At 38.5% G+C, this 22607-nt stretch overlaps 1 protein-coding gene across 10 annotated transcripts in view; it reads right to left on the bottom strand.

The window, feature by feature from the left end:
- pam (peptidylglycine alpha-amidating monooxygenase) overlaps positions 1-21407 on the bottom strand; it is a 65628-nt gene extending 44221 nt beyond the window's left edge. For 3 of the 10 annotated variants that reach the window (XM_079862173.1, XM_079862174.1, XM_079862177.1), the window contains exons 1-5: positions 21303-21380; positions 6340-6732; positions 5558-5678; positions 3462-3519; positions 1188-1275 (exon numbers count right to left, since the gene is read on the bottom strand). In XM_079862173.1, coding sequence (XP_079718299.1) covers positions 1188-1275; positions 3462-3519; positions 5558-5678; positions 6340-6425 — 353 coding nt within the window. In that variant the 5' untranslated portion in view covers positions 6426-6732; positions 21303-21380. Of the gene's footprint in view, positions 1-1187; positions 1276-3461; positions 3520-5557; positions 5679-6339; positions 6733-9170; positions 9372-21092 lie in introns of those variants that run through there. The other 7 variants (XM_079862179.1, XM_079862172.1, XM_079862176.1 and 4 more) reach the window with 7 other exon arrangements.
- Positions 21408-22607: the final 1200 nt, after the last annotated feature.

Below are 22607 nucleotides of genomic sequence, written 5' to 3'. Positions count from 1 at the left end.
AAACTGAAGAAAGGATGAGAGCCCCCCCCCCATCCCTCCCTCCCTCAGGTCATCTCTCAGATGCTACCGTTGTCAAGGTGCACACGGTTGCCACGGTAACAGGCCGTTTTATCACTTTTCAATGATGAAGGTGCTGTTGTTGCACATATTACCCAAAGAATTCAGTTTAATCATGGTAATAATGCAGAAGTGTTACATTACAGGCCAGAGGAAAGCTGAGATTTGAGATTTAATGACATTTGCTCGACTTGTTTTCAAAATCGCGTGACTAGTTCACCGAAAGAATTCACTTCTTTTAAGTTTGCATTTGAGGTAATGGCGAAATCACGTTTCTACACGGAGGTGAGGCTGTAATATTCGAGTGCTGGAACAGAGACTCATTAATATCTGTATTGTGAAAAGCGCTATACAAATATTAATATCTGTATTGTGAAAAGCGCTATACAAATATACTTGACTTGACTTAATATGGTAATGTTTCTTGTGCCACTAGCATCACCAAACAGAAAAGCAAGAATATGAATTGTTTCCCAAACACTCCCACATTTGTTCCCAGACAAACAGGACCTGTAAAATCAGTCTGAATCAGAGGTCAACATGTCAAACGCTCAAACAAAGAGATCGATGTTTTGAAGGTCCCACAAGGCCACACTGTTTACAGTCTTCAGGAACTCAACAGTCAGTGGATTATTTACAGTTGGCTATGTACTTAAACAGTGAGAGGAGTTCAGTGCCTTTAACAGGAAACAACTGAAACCCTTTCTGCAATTGTTGACGTTATTTGACAGAATTAACATATGCATGAGCTTGCCAAGATTTTTATATTTTTGAAAAGAAATGATCTGATGTATAGAAAGCTCAGCATTTATTTGTAATAGAAAATTCTGTATCAATGTAAAAGTCCATACTGTCAACTTTTGATCAATTTAATGTGTCCTTGCTGAATAAAAGTATTAATTTCTTTAAAAAACAAACAAATTCAGCATTTCAACGCTAGTGAAACAGCATGTATGCAGATTTTGTTTGAGCATCCCAACCAGCTTGACAATGTTATTACAGTGCCACTAACAATTGTGCCTGCAAATTAAGCTGGGACAAAATAAAGTATGGAAACATCAAAGAAAAAACTAAGCTAAAAAATGAAATCACACACACACTTCCTCATTAACCAGCAGAGACACACTCACCAGTATCCTTGAGTGGCGTAAGGGGTTTTGCAGCCATATAAAATCATGTGGTGGGCTGTGTCCATACTGGCATGAGGAACAAAGTCCACTGAGGAGAGAAAGGTTCAGTCAGTAATGAAGATGGAAAGGTGAGCATCTTGAAAGACAATCAAATGTATCTTGATAAATCAGCGTCATAGCATTTCTGCACACAAACTACTGTAAAGTCAGCTCTCTTTAAAAGAGATCTCACTCGCAAAGCTGGCACAAGCTATATGAGCCTTAGATCAAACACAGAGAACTGTAGACTGGGAAAATCTTCAAACCATGTTTACTCAGAAATCGCTGGTGCATTTCACAAATAATTAAGTAATACAATGAATTAAACATGAAATTTTGAAGTGAAATTTTCCAATAATCTTTGTTTTATTTACAACTTCAAAAACAATCATATTTTAAACGGCATAGGTTTGCATGAAACCTCTGTGAAGAGTTTGAAAGGGTGAATGCTGTTTGCTAGCTGGCATAAACCACAGTGAACATCAATATGCTGTCCTAAAAGTGATGGATATGTTCAGGAAAGGCCTCTCTCTCTCTCTCTCTCTCTCTCTCTCTATTGTGGTTATGAATAATAGATGGGATGTTTGATTGATGGCGATAGCAAGACAGACATAATGTATCTCTCAGAAGTCTGGGTGGACCTGCTTTCCCTGAAGACCACCACAAAGTAACACAACACATTAATGCACAGTTACAGATTCAAAACAAGTCAGTTCCACACAACCAGTCAACTGTTACAATTCATTAATTTCCACGATCCCTCAACTTGCTTCATTGCAAGACGGATATGGTTGAATGTAATGATAAAACACAGTTTAATAAGTGAGATGTTGATTCAGTAACTGCTCGGACTGATTCAATGAGTTCATTCACTGAACGATTCGTCTGATTTATTCTAACAAGGGATGCACCGATGTGAACATTTTGGCCGAAACCGATAATTCCTTATATTCGAAAGCCGACGACCGATATATTGGCCGATAAATCTAAATCCAAATTTTTGAGAGCCTGATTACAAAAACAAGTCTCACCATCCCAAGCACACAATGTCCACATTATAATTTTATGTAGTCTATATGACAGCACATGTTGCACTTAACTGTATTTTCCTTTTTTGAAGTGATTTCAATCATATTTCAAGCAAATCAAACCCATCATGGTGAACAGTGCGCATCTTAAGTGTCTCAGCTGAAGGAAATAATACATTATTTATCGGCTTTAATATACATTTTATCATACATCGGCCGATACCGATATGGTGGCCGATATATTGTGCATCCCTAATTCAAACCAGTAACTCAAGATTTTTTGAGTCTTTCTGAATGATTCATCAAAAGAGCCATTTTCAATCAATCAGATTACACCTCTTTCGCTGTGTGTGTTTGTTTTAGCTTGCAGCTCGCATGGACAGGACAGTTTTATAGACAGACGTCCGTTGTCTTATCTCATCGCATTCAATACAGACTGCAATCTCACATTCATTTTACATTTGCCATAGCGATGGAGATTCAGAGCTGCAGGAAAGACTGGCGACTGTGATAGTAACAATAATGAAAGTCTTGTACTGGCTGACAAATTCATACTGGTTTAATCGGTACATCGCTTCCCCTACTACAATTATTAATATGCTACAAAAGTATTCAGATAAATAATATACAAAAGAAAATCAGATAGTCTCTAAAACCTGAATAAACCATCACCACCCATATAGTAAATGATCAACTGAACAAGAAGACCAAAGGTCTTCAACATGGCAGTGAGTGTTGAGGTTGAACTGTGGTGGTGAATTCAACGGACACGAACAGCCTGCCATTACTCAGTATCATGGGATTTACTGGCCCGGATGAATTGTGTATAGATCTGCTTACGCACACAGCAGGACACTGAGACTCAGTGAGTCTCATCTGAACATTAAACTGGAGAGACTGGCCTGAACAAGATTATATCTTTAAAGCCTGACCAGATTAAACATTCATATCATCATCGAGATCACAGATAACAAATAACATTCAAGCTTATGATATGCAGGTTGGGGTAATGCTTGGAGTGAATTCATATCCACTCCTTGTCCAAACAAGACAGTGCATATGCACTCATAAAAATAATGGTGGCAGGTTTCATTCATTGTGTATTTAAGAACTCAAGTCTGGTCTATTTGTAGACGGTTCATGTGGTGCGTCTTAGTTCTTGTTCTCTCATGTTTGCGCCTGGATCTAAAACTGTTGATCTACTCACCTATGTAGGCCTCCCGGGACGTGGGGACGGGAACAGCCATACAGAAGTAGCTGTCAGACTTAAGAAACAAACACGTATTAGACAGTTTCTACCATACATACACAGATTTGTTGCTGGCCATGTATACAAAATGCATTCTGGGCGATGTTGTCATTGTAAATATCATTAAGGAAATGTCATATAATCATTTCCCATTGAATTTTAAGCAATATCTACAGTGTGTGTCTCAAATAAATTTTAGGAACAGTCATCATCTGGCCTTACAACCATATAGCTTATTGCAAAATATTTACATACAGTACACCATTTAACACAACATGCAATTGGCATCACGTAACTTCATAACATTGTACGTGTTATTAACTAAACAGTCAAAAGCTGAGACATTTCATATAACACTGGATTAAAAATGTAAAGAATTCTTATTTACAACTATATAGTATAGTAATGTTAAAAAAGTTTATATTTACATAATGCATATTTTTTCCAATTGTGGGACAAGATTCAGGTGAACTATATTATAAATACTGCTACTGCATAAACTGTAGTATTATATAAGCTGCATTAATTGGATTCATTATTTTATATATATATAAAAAATAATCTGAAAAAATAAATAAATTATATATATATATATATATATATATATATATATATATATATATATATATATATATATATATATATATATATACATATATATATACATACATATACATATATATATACATATATATACATATACATACATATACATACATATACATATATATATATATATATATATATATACACACATACACATATACATATATACAAATTTATAGGCCATTCCAAAGCTTTAATATTTTTGTTTTTCAACCATTTTGAGGTAGGCTTGCTTGTTGTAACACTGTAATATGATCTTTATTTAACAAATCCTCTCTTTCTCCAGATTCAGTGCACTCAGCACCATCAGACATACAAAAAAAACGTAGCTTAAATCTGCAGCAATGAGTACAGCTCTATTCATTACAAAGTGTGAGGAGACACAGTCCTAGCCATGCAGAAAAACTGTTAGTACCAAGAGATAATGAATCATCTGGAGGCCATAAAAGATCAAACACAACATGTGCCTTTAGGGACAATACTTGTCTGCTTTTTAAGGGGAAATTGTTAATTTTATGCTTTTTTGCACCATTTTGGTCTTCTGGATTTAAAATCTTAATTATTCCTACAGCACTTAGATCGTCAAAACATTCGATTTAATTAACAAAATAAGCTTGCGCAATTCACATATGAACACGACCGGAGACGACGGACACACACACAGAGAGCATCAGCTTTAGTTTCTGCACTGATCTGCACTGCGCTAGATCACACCAAACACTGTGAGTGTGTGTTAGAAATCAGGAATGGTGAGAGAACATTGTGCTTGATACATTTTTCATCTTCAAACCAAACTTGGGTCTTCAGTCGACAAAGTTTAGGCCTAAATCCCATCCGACTAATGAGCTTCCCATAATGTTTACACATAAGGTCAGTGGGCAGTCTAAAGTGGACCAGTTCAAAATGTTTTAGATCCAGTTTACGCCTGTATTAGAGGCATCTACTTGTGATCAGATCGACCAAAACACATCTTGATACCAGGTGTAAACAGAGCCTACTGTACATCTATGACTCATCTGTGTCTCATAATTATTCATGAGACTGTGTGCCCTTATCTTATTTATTCAGGCTTTCCTATGACAGATGCTTCAAAATGCAACGGCGTGAATATGTGTGTTTGATACAGAGCACAAATGCAAATTTGTGCATTAAATTACAGCTATCACAGTATGTGTGTGTCTTTGTGTATTGTACAATGAGCTTTAAGAATCATAATATATTTGCTAATTTTGATTCATGCAATGGTGAACTGAAGCGTTTTTTGTGGGAAACTTGAACTCATTGACAGAGTAATATATCTGCCTTGATCAGAAGCCGCTGTGTTGTCGGTCTCCACGTCACTTTTAGCATTTTTAAAAACTGGAGAGAACTAACCAGAGATGAAACAGTGGGTTTCATGACCTTTAAAGATATGTGCAAACAACAAAGATGATGTACAGAAATCTTACCTCTGTTGGAATTACTCCTGGTATGCGAATATCGAGTGAAAAATTGTACGGATTGGACAGGACAAAAGGCTGCCTGGTCCTCGAGCAGTCATTGGGGTCTGACCAGGCATGTTCCTGAAACCTATCAACAACAACAACAACAACAACAACAACATGAATGTGCATTGCTATGTGGTTGCTATTACTATTTTGAGCTGAGATGAGTTTGAGTTTAGATATTCCTGTAGCTCAAACAGTAGAGCGTTGGCGCTTGCAACGCCAAGGTCATGGGTTCGATTCCCAGGGAAAGCAAGAGCTGATAAGAATGTAAATGTGTACCTTGAAATGCAATGTAAGTCGGATAAAAGCGTCTGCCAAATGCGTAAATGAAATGTGAAGATATCAATTTACTAAAATTAACACTTATCGATTTCTTCTGCATTGTGACATACATCCAAGTGACAGATTATTGGAAAAGAACACACGTATGGCGGGACTTGGTTCATGCATCAGTTGTCATTTGGATGTTGAGATGTGGGAGTGGCAGTAAAAACTGAGTGTGATCTTGCGGTCGACTGTGGAGGGGGCGGGGTTTAAGCGCACTAAACCATTGGAGAAGTCTTACACACGTCACCAGAGACGAGTCAGTGGTTTTCACCGGAAGATGACATTTTGAAGAAATGTTACAAGGTCAAAACGTGAAAAATGAAACATGCATGGATGAAATGTTCACAATAACATGCATTGCATTTTAAGATTGAACTTTCGTTTCATGCTGATTTAAAGGAAATGAATTGCCTCACCTCTTGAACCTGTCCATGGGGTTTTGGAGACTGTGGCACTGAAAGAAGAGCGCAAGCACGAATACGCCGCACCCCAGCATGCCCATCTCTGACTGGATGGAAGAACGATCAACAACAGAACTGAAAGTAAGCCAATGCGTTTTCCACGTCAATCCTGCCCTGCCGCCATAAGCATCGGCAACACTCCGGTTATTCTCTCCTCACTTGCTCAATCTCTTCAAAGAAGTGCCATAAAACCGTCCACCGTCTCAGTCGCCTCCACTCTGAATGAAACAAGGGCTGTCCGGATACAGTACGACCACCAAAGGAGATGAAGAAGAGGAGGAGGAGACTCACTGGTTCTCACGCCGGGCAGAGCATATCACACATGCAACATCAGGCTTCTCTCACAACCTGCAAAAACAGCAGTCAAAAAATGAGAATAGATAAACAAATAAAAAAACAGCACTTTCAGAATAATGAGCGAGATCGATTCTTACACGCCCTACCAACATTCATGAAATATACATGCACACAGAGTCCGTCTCTGAAGAGAGAGACTGAGGGAACGGGTGGAGAGAGGAGAAGAGAGAGAGCACACAATGATCTAATCACAGAGGATTCCCATAACAATGCTCTGGGTTTGCTCCCTAGGAGACACCGGAGTGAAGGGGCCTCAGCAGTGCACAGGGAACGACTGCTGGAGACGTCACTTTACTGGGAATTATGGGAGGCGTCAGCTGAGTGCATTTTCAATGTGTCGTGTGTTTATCCTGAGCGCACCATCACAATATGCCCACATTCAGTCAGTGTCAATGGGATGCAAAAACAGACGCTACCACGCTAATCGTGACTGATATCCTTTTTGTGATGGCAGATGTCTCAAGATGATGATGCCTAACCAAAGAAAGATAAATAAACGGCAGAAAAAACCACCAGACGGGAAAGAACTGGAAGGCTTTCAGAAATGGGCTTAGAGTCTTTCAATCTAAGCTTGAGCTAATCGCTGAAATAATCCTCTTGACAGACACTGTTGGAAATTAACATATTGACAAGGAGCTGTTTGGTCTTTCTGGGCCATATGATAATCAAAAAATTAATGCACACCCAAATAGACACAGCAAATTCAGATTCCTTCCCAAGGAGATTCAGAGAAATAAATTGGCATGAAAAATGTCAACATTTTTAAACAATAAACCTCTGTACAAGTCATTTATTCATGGGAACAGACCCTATTAAATGTCAAAGACATTTTTACAACAAAAATGAACCATCACTGAACTTAAGCTGGACTATGATGCTATTTTTCCTCTAGAGCTGCTGTACAGCAGAAACAAACTGTGTTGCATTATTTTCCTGTTATCACTGTAAAGCTGCTTTGAAACAATCTGTATTAACTGATAGTTATCAATATCAATAAAAGTAGGCAGCTGTGAAAACAAAACAGTGTACGTCCAAGTTGCATCAAATGCATTCTGCGCATCAACACAGAGCATCACTTATAAGATGACTGGACTCCATCATTAACCATTATTAATAATAACCATTATTATTATTATTCTCGTCATGGTTTTACATAAACACTTTGTCAAGGAATGCTATGGGACAATAACTGAATGGTTCATTGTGAACTTTCCCTGCTTTTGGAACATGAATGATTTCCACTGCTTTCCAAGAAATTCTAGGAAGGAAGTTCAAAACAGTATGAGGTAAACTCTCTAAAAACTGACTGTGGATGTTGTCCCCCCCAAAAGGTTTAAGCAAACATATTAGTAATTTCTTGTTTTCTGATTAATATTTCATTTAAAACATATATTTAATAAGCAGAATTTGAGTGCTCATCGTACCGCAAAAATCAGACACCAAACCTTCTGATGAAACACTAGCCTCATTAATACTCTCTGTGCTTATTTTGATTTCAAGAGGTTCCCAGTTGTTCTGAAGTAAGACCTTTGTCTTTCCAGTGTTTATTCCAGTTGTCTTTGAACTATGCCAGATGGTATTTGGTGATATTTGTGAAATAGTATTATTTAAAATGGACTAGCCTATAAATTAGCCTATAAAACTGAAAAAGGTAGCAGTTTGCTTTTTTAAAAGCAACACTAGGCCCTTCTCTTCTTCCTTCAAGAATTGGAATAAGTGGGAAATGGTCACTAAAACTCTTCATTAAGCTACTGCACATTATTTAAGCCTATTCTACTTGAGCTACTGATATCGTAACTGTATCAGTGCTGTGAGAAAAGAGAAAAGGGTCAGCATAAAAAACATTCGCATTTAAGCCGTCACAGACTGATCCCATCTTCCATTTTATAATATCAAAAAAACAGAAGCTGTAAAACAGAAAGCGCATGATCTATTGTGCGTTCACTAGGTATGAATCATCTCACACGCGCAAGTCTGCACGTCATCCATACCTGTTATGAAATGCAAAACTTGCAGTCTACAATCTCAAATAACTGAAAAGATGCCACTGTAATCCAGGGAAACATCTACTTTTCAGCAGCCCATGATGCCTTTTACTTCAAGAGAAATCTGACCCAATAATTTTTTGATGAGGATGGATTATGGATGGCGGGAGACAAGTACCACTCTGACAAACAGACATCTAATGATCCCCTGCACCTTCTCAAACATACGCCATTGATCATCCAGCAAACATCAACCTGCCACACGGCACAGTCTCTCAGAAGTCGCAGTAAATTATCACTGACGCAATAAATCCACTCAAAGCACTGCACTATCTGGAGCTGCTCTGTCACGAAGCATTCTCTCTGCATTAAACACACTGTAGCACAGGGAACAATAGAGTCTGTGAGAAGGAGAAAGACAAAAATTCATAACAGACTGCCTACCTCACTCGCTCGTCACATTGAGATCTGAAGCACGACAGAAAACGAGAGAGAACTGGAGAAAACAGAGGGACGTCTGCTTCAGTGCAGCCTGACTCATTCATAGATAGAGAGAGAGAGAGAGAGAGAGAGAGAGAGAGAGAGAGAGAGAGAGAGAGAGACAGTCTAGCATGCTGGTTGACATCATCATCACACCCAAGACCTGAGGAGGTAACTATGGTAACCGCTGCACGCCCACAGGATTCACCATCAGTTACCATAGTTACCGTCCCCATGAGTCTCTCTTTCTCTCTCTCTCTCTCCATATTGATCCATCCTTGTTTAAGCCACTCGCTCTCATACGCAGCAACACACCGTGAACACGGTGGCTACGCCCATGCAGTCAGAGTCGGAGACTAACAACTGTGAGAAACAAAACTACAATGCTTGGTTACATGAGCAAAAACAATATTATTTAGGTCTATTGCTAAAATCGAAATATATAAATAGCATAATGTTGGGAGAGTGACTCTGATCGCATCATTGACGATGCTTCACAGGAGTGGGCGGTTGCCGAGCTCTTTGACGCAGTCTCCGTTGCCATGGTAACAGCAGCTGCTCAGGCGGAGCTCTCCTCTGAACTCATGGGTAATGTAGTTCTTCACTGGGAATTTGGTTATTTTTTTTAACAAAGTTAAAATCACTCTGACTTATGGCATTTAAGCATTAATCATCACTTGCTTTCAGAACTCAAGGTAGCTCTGTGTTGATACAATTCAATTTGCAAGAGCTTTATTTTGAAGATGCATTCAGCCATGTATTTAAATTCAAGAGCAATCCAGAATTACAGTCTTGTATTACACTGTTTGTTGTCTGAATCATTTTCTCCTAAAATCCCAGATATATGCTATAACTTCTTTACTGTAAAACATCCAATAAATCAAGATAAACATGTAACTGATGAAATGTTAAATGGCATGGCTTAAAGGGTCATGAAACACTTAATTTGGGAACTTTTGTTTTTTGGGGGGGCAATGATATGTGCTTTATAAGTAATGAAATGACAATATCATAGTAATATTCATGCTAATAGCAACTAGTTAATAGTGAGAATGTGACCCTAAACTAAAGTGTTACCAAACCTACATTGTGTCAGTAACATCACAGGATGAGACGCAGGATGTGGCGCTTCATGTGACACACACACTATACTGTGAGTGATCAGACATTAGTTGAGAGATGTGACTCTGATGTGTTGCAAGGCTTTCTCTGCAGTCACTGTTTCAGTAGCAGCATTAAAGTGGCCCTATTGTGCTTCTCAGATATTACCTTTCATGTAGTGTGTAATATCGCTGTTTGTAAATGTCAAAGACCAAAGTGCAGATAAATGGAGTTATTGTCTCCTAAAAAAAAAAGATTCTGAACTGCCTGAAACTAGTCTTCCTGTTCCATACCTTCGTAACAAATTTGCATAATGCCAGCTTATGGTCTTCATTTCAAACAACACCTGCTTTGAACCTCAAACACTGTATCTGCAAGCTGAGACTGGTGTTATTACAACTCGTGTTATTCATGTCGAGAAGCGGCTGTTTTCTGCACGGCGAATCCGCTTTAATGCTCTTCCAAAAGGATGAAGAATCGCACTCAAATTGATGCAGTAAAACTGACACCATCAATACTGTTCATATCTAGGGCTGCCCCAAAATAATCGACTAAATGTTAGTCGATCAAGATTTTATTAGTCGGTTAGTCGCAGAAAAAGAAAACTCCACAGGAATTGGCGAAGTGACGCAGTCTGTGACGGACAGATCGTTAACGGGTTCTTGTGGTAATTACAGTATGTCGGGCAGTAAATCCAAACGTTTGCCTATCATCCATCAACCTCAAATATGGATTATCATTTGGAACATGATAGTAGTAGCAACTTTACATAACTCTGTCATTATCCTAGATCAGGGGTGGGCAAACTACGGCCCGCGGGCCACATGCGGCCCGTTAGGCTGTTTAATCCGGCCCGCCGAGTATTTAAAAAATTGTCTTAAGATCGCATTAATTTAGCCTTTTTTCTTGCAATACTTTGCCTTAACGTTATATATTGGGTTGCATATATTTGACAATCGGAATATCAGATATTGCATGCATGCCATAGCTAACAAATGTAAAAAAGGAAAAATGACATAAAAGCTGATCATCATTCATTCAGCGCTGTTGTGGCTGGCTCGATGGTGTTTTATGCCCCCAATGGCTCCTTAGAGGCAGCTAACCCTACCCTCAACCTTAAACCTACCCATCCCCTCGCTGCCTGGAAGGCGACGTTGGGGGCATAAAACACCAAAGACCTTGTGGCTGCGGTGCGTCACGTAACAAGCAATGACGCGTCACCATGGAAACCAAACAGACAGCGACTTAAGCCAGACTGGTTGCACGTTAATGTTTTTTCCTTTTTTGGAAGCTCACAGAGAAAAAAATGTTTGGTAACCGCTTGCACACCTTAGTTTTTCCTTTGATTTGTCTGCTATTTATTTTTAGTTATTTTAAATATTAGTTATTAGCTCCTCTGGATTTGTGGATGTATCCTGACTGATTCCGTTTATCGACCTTTATCGCCCGGCTTTCGACTACGCTCGTGTCTGCCATGTAGTGCTACAGAACCCGTTTTTTTTTTTTTTTCATTAAATGTTCTGATCTACCTTTGCTTTTTATGTTTTAATTTATTATTCTTAAAATAAATTTGTATTCGTTTATTTCGTTTTTTTTTCCACAAATGACTTTTGGAAGTGCAAATTGCCATGCAGTTTTGATAAAGGTGAATTAACGTAACCTTCTGTCATTTTTACTCTTCTAAGTGTACACTTGCAGGTATTTTGTTTCTAATTTACTGTTAGGCCCATGAAATAATAATAAGAATAAACAATATTTAAAAAGTATAGGCTATCTAACATCTGACTAATTAAAAATTAACATCAAGACATAACATGCTAAATGGGGGATATCTAACATAAAAAAAGTATTGTCAGAATATCGTCTCTCAGTTGTTGAATTTCGCGCAGACGTTGCCACAACGTAAATGTGTTTGCTCAGCCCGATCTCATGAAAGTGCGAATACCACGAATTGTATTTGTAGTGCTTATGATACGCAAATTTCGCGTGCATATGATACGCACTTTATGGCATGTAATAGGCACGCACTCCACACCCCTAATCCTAACCAAGGGGTTTACAGTGCAGCATATGCACGGAAAAAAAAAAAAAAAAAAAAAAAAAAAAAAAACCTTTTTGCCGTATAAATGGCACGAGAAATAAAATTCGTGGTATAGATACGCACTTTCATGAGATTGTGCTTCATAATCTGCTACTGGGCCGGCCCTCTGTCAAATTTTAAAACCCAGTGTGGCCCTTGAGCCAAAAAGTTTGCCCACCCCTGTCCTAGATAAACGTGCGCTATTATTAGGTGCACAGCCAAGTGTTTGAGCTGAAGTAGAGTGTGCTTTACTGCATGACATGGAGGCCATCACTTGCATTTTCTCCTGATAACAGCAGAAACAACTTAAAATACTAATTTCGGTCATACAGATAAGAATTATACAATACATCATTGGGCAATTCCAGCGTTATGGACGTGACATTTGCAGTCAAAACTTGAAATATAAATTCTCAGAAAATGCATTTAATACCAATATATTGTAAACGTCTGTTTATATATCCATACTCCCTTAATAAAGGAGTCCAGACATTAGAAAAATATCAGTCTACGCATGCGTTTTATATTTAATATGAGGGAAATACACATGCGTTACGGACGTGACAAAAAAAATCTCTAACTTTTTGTTGCCAAAATATTTTTTAGTAATTCTGTGAATTACACTGCGCAAACCAAAAGTAATAGTACCCACCGAATGAAGAAGGGTTGGCTCTCCACAGAACATAAAATATTCATTTTATGTTATTTTTCGTTTTCGCATTTATGAGGAAAAAACAATGTTACGGACGTGACAGTTCTCCGTTACGGACGTGACCGCTCTGAAAACGGCACTAAAATACTGCTTTAAAACGTTCACAGAGACCTCAAACAGGCATTTAAAACACCAAATATTAAGGATTGGTATTATAAGCAAAAATAATATTTGATGTTTGTTCGAAAATCGTACCTCTCCCCCAACATGCTCACCGGTAAGACGGCGTTCACTCAAATCCCGCTCCAACATTACATTTGAGTAGGCATTTAGTCTCATATTAATGTTTAAATAAAATAATTGTATTTTTTATTTCATATGTTGATTATATGAAAGGATAACAGCATGAGTAAGATCATAAGATGCGCAATATATCGGATACAGTATATCAGCGGGCAGACATGATTTTGACCAATTCTTTAGTTTTTTTTTTTTTAGTTTTTTTTGTAGAAAGCTTTTCTTTAATGTGAATTTCGTTTTGTATAAATTGTATCTTAATTTTAATCAATGTTTCATCAACCAATTGCCTGGATTTTTTAAATAAGCAAATAGGCTATAGCAGACAATATAAACAGGACACAGAGGCGCCGTCGCGTGAAGTGGAGCGCGCCTCATAAATGAACCGAAACTCCGCGTATAATGTAGGCTACTTGCCTCACATACCTGAGAAATATATCTATAGGACGTCTGAAATGTCTACTTTTAAACTACTTTTAAGTTTTGAGTCAAAATGATTGCAATATCACTATTATTTTGTCAGCTTGATCGCGGGATTATGATGAATATTCATGTTTTAACCAAGAGGGAAAAACGCGACATCCCGAAGGAAGTGTCCTATGGCTATAAGACACATGCTCTTCTTTAAGTTGTACTGTATCATATACTACCTTCTGATATTCATATTTCGTCCTGTAACTGGAAGAGGAAGAGAAGATCCGTTCATGTGCACTTTATCCGCCGCGCACTGAGGCGCTATATACAGAAATATACCACGCCGTATTAAAGAGCGGTCTCTATTGTTTACATTTTGTTATAAAATAGACTGAATTTGAAAGTTGAGACATTTTTTCATATTAAAACTAACAAAGCACAAATATTATTGCGATTATTGGATATGCACTGAATATATGGTAAGCCTGAAACCGATCACAAGTGCATATGATTTGATGTGAAGCGTCCGTAACGGTCACGTCCGTAACGCATTATTATGGTTGTTCAGAGCAAAGTAGTGGAATGAAATGTCGATCCTAGTAAGCATAAACATAGTTTAGCTTTGCATATAAAGTTTCAAGTTATTTGCATTTATAATTGTTATATTATATAAATTTAATCTTTAAAACGTTACGGACGTGACAGAGCACTGAAGCGTCGAGACCTCTTTATTAAAGCCCTTATAAATTCAACAGGCAGTGCTGTTATGACCAAATTAGTATATTTATGTCTCAGGCATGCCTCCATCTTTCAGCAAAATGCTTTATGTTCAAATTAAGTTTTTTAAAGGGGGGTCTTTGATACCTCTTTTGAAAGCATGAAATATGGCTGGTTGAAATGAAAATTTTAGCATTGTTGCTCACCTCATATGTGGTGGAAAAACAAGGCAATTTTCTTAAAATTTCTGATACAGCACATTAATACAGTATATTACAGACCTAAATGGACAACTTAAAAGGGGTTTTGATCTTTAGGTAAAAACTTTATTTTTTCATGGTAAAGATGACCTTTGCGTGGAATTGCCCCATTCGAAACATAAAGGGTATTTGTGTAAACTCACAGTAAAATATTTTTTTAGTGCTTTTGTAAAATAATTGGTGTACTTTGAGCACGGCAGAAAAATGAACCGAAACTAAGTGTCCACTTGCCTCACAGACATGAGAAATACATCTATAGAAAGCTTGAAATGTCTACAAATGCTCTCTGCTTATGTAATCCACATGAAAGGTGCATTTCTCTCTAAAGGTGTGTCCACTTTACTGCGGAGATGAGAGTCTGCATCGTCAACTTCATCTTTGCAGCGACACTGACTCAGAAAACACTAGTTTATTAATAAACAATTAAAATGTCTCCCAGCTATTTTTTCCAACACGTTTATAATCATTACTTTTGCCGATGCTTTGCGGCGAGCTTTATGTGTGCGCTTGCGTGCGTAATAGGCCAAATATTCCACCCCGGTATATATTTAAGCAATTAAATTAATATAAATGTGCATTTATTCGTCTAATGGCTTAAATGAATGACTACTATTCGACTAGAAAAATCTTTAGTTGGGGGCAGCCCTATTCATATCACTGTGTATCAAGTGCTGAGGAACTGAAATTCAGATATGGTAATGATCATTTGTGTCCAACACAAACTGTAAGTGGTCGACCAATCACAACAGACTGGGTCATCTGACCAATCAGAGCAGAGTAGACCAATCACAACAGACTGGGTCATCTGACCAATCAGACCGGAGTAGACCAATCACAACAGACTGGGTCATCTGACCAATCAGAGTAGAGTAGACCAATCACAACAGACTGGACCATCTGACCAATCAGAGCAGAGTAGGCCAATCACAGCAGACTGGACCATCTGACCAATCAGAGCAGAGTAGACCAATCACAGCAGACTGGACCATCTGACCAATCAGAGCAGAGTAAACCAATCACAGCAGACTGGACCAACTGACCAATCAGAGCAGAGTAGACCAATCACAACAGACTGGACCATCTGACCAATCAGAGCAGAGTAGACCAATCACAGCAGACTGGACCATCTGACCAATCAGAGCAGAGTAGACCAATCACAGCAGACTGGACCATCTGACCAATCAGAGCAGAGTAGACCAATCACAGCAGACTGGACCATCTGACCAATCAGAGCAGAGTAGACCAATCACAGCAGACTGGACCATCTGACCAATCAGAGCAGAGTAAACCAATCACAGCAGACTGGACCAACTGACCAATCAGAGCAGAGTAGACCAATCACAACAGACTGGACCATCTGACCAATCAGAGCAGAGTAGACCAATCACAGCAGACTGGACCATCTGACCAATCAGAGCAGAGTAGACCAATCACAGCAGACTGGACCATCTGACCAATCAGAGCAGAGTAGACCAATCACAGCAGACTGGACCATCTGACCAATCAGAGCAGAGTAGACCAATCACAGCAGACTGGACCATCTGACCAATCAGAGCAGAGTAGACCAATCACAGCAGACTGGACCATCTGACCAATCAGAGCAGAGTAGACCAACCACAGCAGACTGGACCATCTGACCAATCAGAGCAGAGTAGACCAATCACAGCAGACTGGACCAACTGACCAATCAGAGCAGAGTAGACCAACTAACAAACAACCAAATACACTTGCTACCCTCTTAACGGTCTTAATTTTGTTTATCTTGCGCTGCTCAATGTTGGACTAAATCACACTGACAGCTGGCGGTGGCGTGCACAAAGCATCATGCAAAGATAGAGGTTTCCTGTTACAGATGCCACTGTTGATGCAGTATTCGTGTTAGTGCCCCAAGATACATTTGTGATGTGATCGGGGAAAACCCATCATATGGTGAAATTTGACCTATTACAGGTTTTGATACCATATGAGAGCTGGTTTCAAGATATTCTCAGAGATGATTGACAAGATGTTATAGAATAATAATTTAATGAAAAATAAACTGTGACTAAAAAATTACATTCAAACTATTTTTTGATCTTCCTGAAAACATCCGACGGGTTTTCCCAGAACGCATCACATTTATTCCGTGAGGTTAATTTTCATTTTTAGAATTGGCCGTTTGTGTGATCAAATACATATAATAGCACTGGTCTTACATAACATTCAGTGGCACATTACACTCATAAACAAATGTGCCACAAACTGACTACAGATTATAAATATGATTATAGAGTAAGAGGATAAAATCAACTTTCAGTTCCAAAAACTGCATAACTGGAGCAGCTTCTGTTCCAGGGTTCGTTTACTCCAGCGTTCCCTATTGATGAGACTCCAGTGGCCGTGACAGATTACGCATATATATGGTTAATAATATAGCCTAGGCCTATTTATTTAGTTATTATAAAGCACTATTATAACATAAATCAATGTTTACTTTACTCAAATTTATTTTAATCTCATCTCACATCACATTGTGGATCTGCAATTTAAGTGTTTTTTTTTTGTTGTTACATTTTCTAGCCTATATAAAGTATTTACAAGAAATGTGGAAGCAAAATGGCTAAACATAGGCCATATTATCTTTGCAAGCACTGACTGTTTTTCTTAAAGTTTAATCAAGCTTTCTTTTTTAAATTTAGAATAAGCATTAAACCAAAAATATATATTTTGTATTCAGTAATAAAAAAACTGATTAAGATTTAAAAGATAAGATCAAAAAAAAAAAAAACGATTGCACAACTGCACAGTAGGTGGTGACATACACTAAGAATGCACATCGGCAATAAACAAAAGAAAAAGAAAGCAGAAAGTTCTTAGTGTCCGTTTCCATGATGACTCCTGGATTCGGCGCTCAGTTGAGAATGTCTTTAGGGCATTTCACTGCGCTTAACCCCATGTTATCGTCGTTCTAAACAACACTTGTAACCCCGGGTAAAGGAGTGCTTCACACTTGTAATTTAGCAGCGGGGTAAGCACAGCTTTTTACCCGGGGTTATGAAACCCTGCTCCAGAGTTAGCACAGCTTTTTACCCGGGGTTATAAAACCCTGCTCCAGGGTTAGCACAGCTTTTTATCCGGGGTTATGAAACCCTGCTCCAGGGTTAGCACAGCTTTTTACCCGGGGTTATAAAACCCTGCTCCAGGGTTAGCACAGCTTTTTATCCGGGGTTATGAAACCCTGCTCCAAGGTTAGCACAGCTTTTTACCCGGGGTTATAAAACCCTGCTCCAGGGTTAGCACAGTTTTTTACCCAGGGTTATAAAACCCTGCTTCAGGGTTAGCACAGCTTTTTACCCGGGGTAATAAAACCCTGCTCCAGAGTTAGCACAGCTTTTTACCCGGGGTAATAAAACCCTGCTCCATAGTTAGCACAGCTTTTTACCCGGGGTTATAAAACCCTGCTCAAGGGTTAGCACAGCTTTTTACCCGGGGTTATAAAACCCTGCTCCAGGATTAGCACAGCTTTTTATCCGGGGTTATGAAACCCTGCTCCAAGGTTAGCACAGCTTTTTACCCGGGGTTATGAAACCCTGCTCCAGGGTTAGCACAGCTTTTTACCCGGGGTTATGAAACCCTGCTCCAGAGTTAGCACAGCTTTTTATCCGGGGTTATAAAACCCTGCTCCAGGGTTAGCACAGCTTTTTATCCAGGGTTATAAAACCCTGCTCAAGGGTTAGCACAGCTTTTTACCCGGGGTTATGAAACCCTGCTCCAGGGTTAGCACAGCTTTTTATCCGGGGTTATGAAACCCTGCTCCAAGGTTAGCACAGCTTTTTACCCGGGGTTATGAAACCCTGCTCCAGGGTTAGCACAGCTTTTTACCCGGGGTTATGAAACCCTGCTCCAAGGTTAGCACAGCTTTTTATCCGGGGTTATGAAACCCTGCTCCAAGGTTAGCACAGCTTTTTACCCGGGGTTATGAAACCCTGCTCCAGGGTTAGCACAGCTTTTTACCCGGGGTTATGAAACCCTGCTCCAGGGTTAGCACAGCTTTTTACCCGGGGTTATGAAACCCTGCTCCAGAGTTAGCACTGCTTTTGCAGTGTTAACTCCACATTGCGTTGCCAAACTTGTATTGTGAAACGATGCGGTGTTAGAACGTTACAACTAGATCCTTAGCAACCGACAACCAATCGTGTGCCTTTTATTCACGCGTTTTGAGCAGTCAAGGAAACACAGCACGATGTATAAACAGTCGTTTCCGTTTGAAAAATGTCAAACGGCGATGGAAAACGCTACAATTGGAGTGAAGGAACCGTATCTTTCTTACCTTTATAGTTTGATAGTTTCACTCAGAATTTTTTTTTATTAAAGTCACAGCAATGTGTAATTTGAGGACATGCAACGCTAGAGTCTTTATGCAAACACGTTACGTGCTGCGTTTGCCCAATCAGTGACACTGACATCGCACATATGCAAATGAGGACATAAACCCAGGATTTAGGAACATACAGTGTGAAACAGCAGTTTATGAATACCCAGGATTAACAGTTAATGAGTAGTAAATTATGAGCAGTGTGAAACGTGAATAGATAACCCAGGATTCCCTTTAACCCGGGATTTAAAATGACCCAGGGTTAACTAGTTCAAGTGCGAAAAGCCCTTTTGTGTGGTCACAGAAACTCTGAGTTTCATACTTCAGGTTGACTGAACTTACTGCAGGTTTTGAGACCTGCATACCTCGAGTGAGCAAGCTTTGGGTTAATCAACCGAGAGTTCAGGGTATTTGTGATGGTAAATTAACCTCGCTTTCTAGATTACCCCCCTCTCTCTTCACTGTGCACGCAATAATATTTTCATGTTGGTTTGTTTTTCAAAGGGAACACAAAGTAACAGCACACAAGCTGAAGTTTTGAGATACAAAGAGGCTATAGGCTATATATTGATACAAAAATCTTAACAGCTACAAGCAGTGAGATGTTTTTGTGTAACACCAGCTACAACCTGTGCAATTTCGGCAATCCTATAAGATCATTACAAATCACACTGTACGACATGGCTCTAGGGTATGGCATCTATGTAGACTGTACAATGATGACACCTATTGAATCACAGGCTACGACACAAGTTAGTATAGAAGAGTAAACAGTCATCAGCATGAGCTAGTGGTGAACAAACAGAGCAAGATGAATCGTGCTTTGGCAATTGTGGTTATGTTCGCTGAAAAAAGAGGAAGCGAAAGAGGAGACTATAAATGCGATTATCGCTGGCTATCTGTGGTCGCAAGACCGTGACAACAGCCGTCTCTGAACCTCTCTCACTGTAACTCATCAGCTCATTAGTAGAGACCACAAGACCTGAAACACCCAATATCAGTGATTTTTAATCCTGGTCCTGGGATCCACCGCACTGCACATTTTGCCGGTCTCTCTTATTTAACACCTGACTCAGATCATAAGCTCATTAGGTGAGAGCTCCATCAACTCAATGTTGGTATCATCAAGGTATGTTTACATAACAACCTAATAAAAATGGATTCATATTTAAAATAAAATGTTAGCACATATGGGTGACTATGAACATGAAATTTCCAGCTATGACTTCTTGTTTCACAGAAGTATGAATATGAGGACACACAAAGGCTAAATTCCCAGAATCATCCATCACAATGAGGAAAACCACAGAATATAGTTCTGATGTGCAGGAAAAGATTGTTGAGCTTCACAAAATAGAAAGTGGCTGTAAGAAAATAGCTAAAGCATTGAAAATCCCCATCATCAGGGAAATACCTAAAACGTTAACTTCCAACTAAAGATGTTACGAATCTGCCTGGAAGAGGAGGTGTCTATAATTAAAGTCTTGGGGTCAGAAAGCCTTTAAAAAGAAAAGAAAAGAAAAAAACAGCACCACCATCTCCACATAATTTTTTTAAAATCCTCTGCGCTCATCCAAGAACACACTCCAGCATATTCAGCTGTCAGACACTGGACCTACACACTGGACCTACACACGGGACCTACACACGGGACTGGGTTCAGTGGTCAGAGAAGAGCTTTATGGCAGCAAACACACCAGATGGGTTTGGGTCACACAGGGATAAAATGTACTCCATGCCCACAGTTAAATATACTGCTGTATAATATACTTCTGACCTCTTGAATCCAACAAACAGCAACCCAAAAATAATAAATGGCACAATTCTTTCTTTAAAGACGATCATTTAGAATTAATTAAAACCTTAAACATTTAAAGCAACAGATGTGTCTTATCAATAGTCACATCTATAGCCCTCATTTAATAAAAGCTCGGTTTTAATATAAAAGTAAAGTCTTTACATTAAAGTTCAATTTCGTAACAGTTGTAATAAGTAAGTAATTAAATCTTACATATTCAGTTTTCAGTATGAAATCCGAAAGTATGCTGTAAATGGCTAGGCTGCTTTGCTAACCGATGACGTCGTGTGAAGTTCAGTGAACTTCAGTGAAACGGTTCAAAAGCTGAGAAAACACTCATATGATGAAACGACAGGCTTGTGAAAGACTTAAAAGGGAACAGAGGATGTTTATACTATGTTCAGAAACATGGCGGTTATTTACCTTAATTTTCTGTTCTTGTTTTGTCATGTTCAGTGCTCAGTCAGACCAGTGTAATCGATACGTGAGTTCATGAGTGAGAAAACCACGTGATAGTGTTTGGAGAGTGACATTGAAATTAAACTAGACTAAGCTATACATTTAATAATTCAAATGTTAAAATAGAAAAAACACTTTTTAAATTGACAAATAGACACGTTTAAATGTAAATAAATTAATATAAAATAAATTATTTTTAAATTGAATTTGTAGATGTGCATAGTTTAATAAAGTCTCCTAACACGCCCTTTTGTCGCCACTTACTGGCGTGGATATGTAAGCTTCAGATCACTGAACGAAACTAAATTAATCTCTTTTTTTTTAACTAAATTAATCTTTTTTTCACAGGGAAAAGTGAAATAATGTGCTGTCAAAATATCTCGTGATTCACTCTCAAGTGCCCAGTTGCAAATACATTGAATGTCATTTAAATTCTGTTGCTTTTATAGGAAAATAAATACGATGAACAAGCCAAAGTAGCCTATCTGTTATTTAATTTCAGTTTAAAGTCCCAGTGAATTATTATTAATATTATTATTATTATTATTATTATTATTATTATTATTATTATTAATCTTTAAGCAAAATAACTTCCTCTCCCTCTTGTATCTCTTCTCCGATGATGTGTTGACTGGCGTGAGGGCGGGGCAACCTGTCACTCACATGATGAGATACACCCATACACCAATGGCAAACCCCAGTCATCCAATCAAAAGAGTGCAACAGTGCCCGCCCACTTTTTCATAGGCGTTGACTCTGGAAAGGTTTTTTTCCCTTCAGTTCTTCAATAGTGATCTCTGTAAAATTCGTTAAAGAGTTATAGCCTAAGCCATGAACCAAGCCAAACTGCTACGAGGTGAATCAAAACATTACAAATTTTGATTTGAAGCAAAAAAAAGTATTAGAAAATTGGACAAAACGAGGCTACAAGTGTACTTAATGGCTTTAGTGAGGGAAAGACCTACAATCCCATGAAGCATAAAAGTACTCAATATTAAAAATGTTGATATAAATGTATTGCAAATACTGTATTTATTCATTTTCAGAGCTTAAAGGGATAGTTCACTCAAAAATGAAAATTAGCCCATGATTTACTCACCCTGAAGTCATCCTAGGTGTATATGACTTTCTTCTTTCAGACGAACACAATCTGAGTTATATTAAAAAATGTCCTGGCTCTTTGTTCGTCATTACATTGTGTAAGTCGACATAAAGTTTTAAATATGAATATTTTTACGCCAACGCATCAGAAGGCCTTTATTAACCCCT

The sequence above is a fragment of the Squalius cephalus genome (genome assembly GCF_949319135.1).
Source record: "Squalius cephalus genome assembly, chromosome: 24".
In the NCBI taxonomy this organism is placed as follows: domain Eukaryota; kingdom Metazoa; phylum Chordata; class Actinopteri; order Cypriniformes; family Leuciscidae; genus Squalius; species Squalius cephalus.
This window is presented reverse-complemented; position numbering and strand designations above follow the sequence as displayed.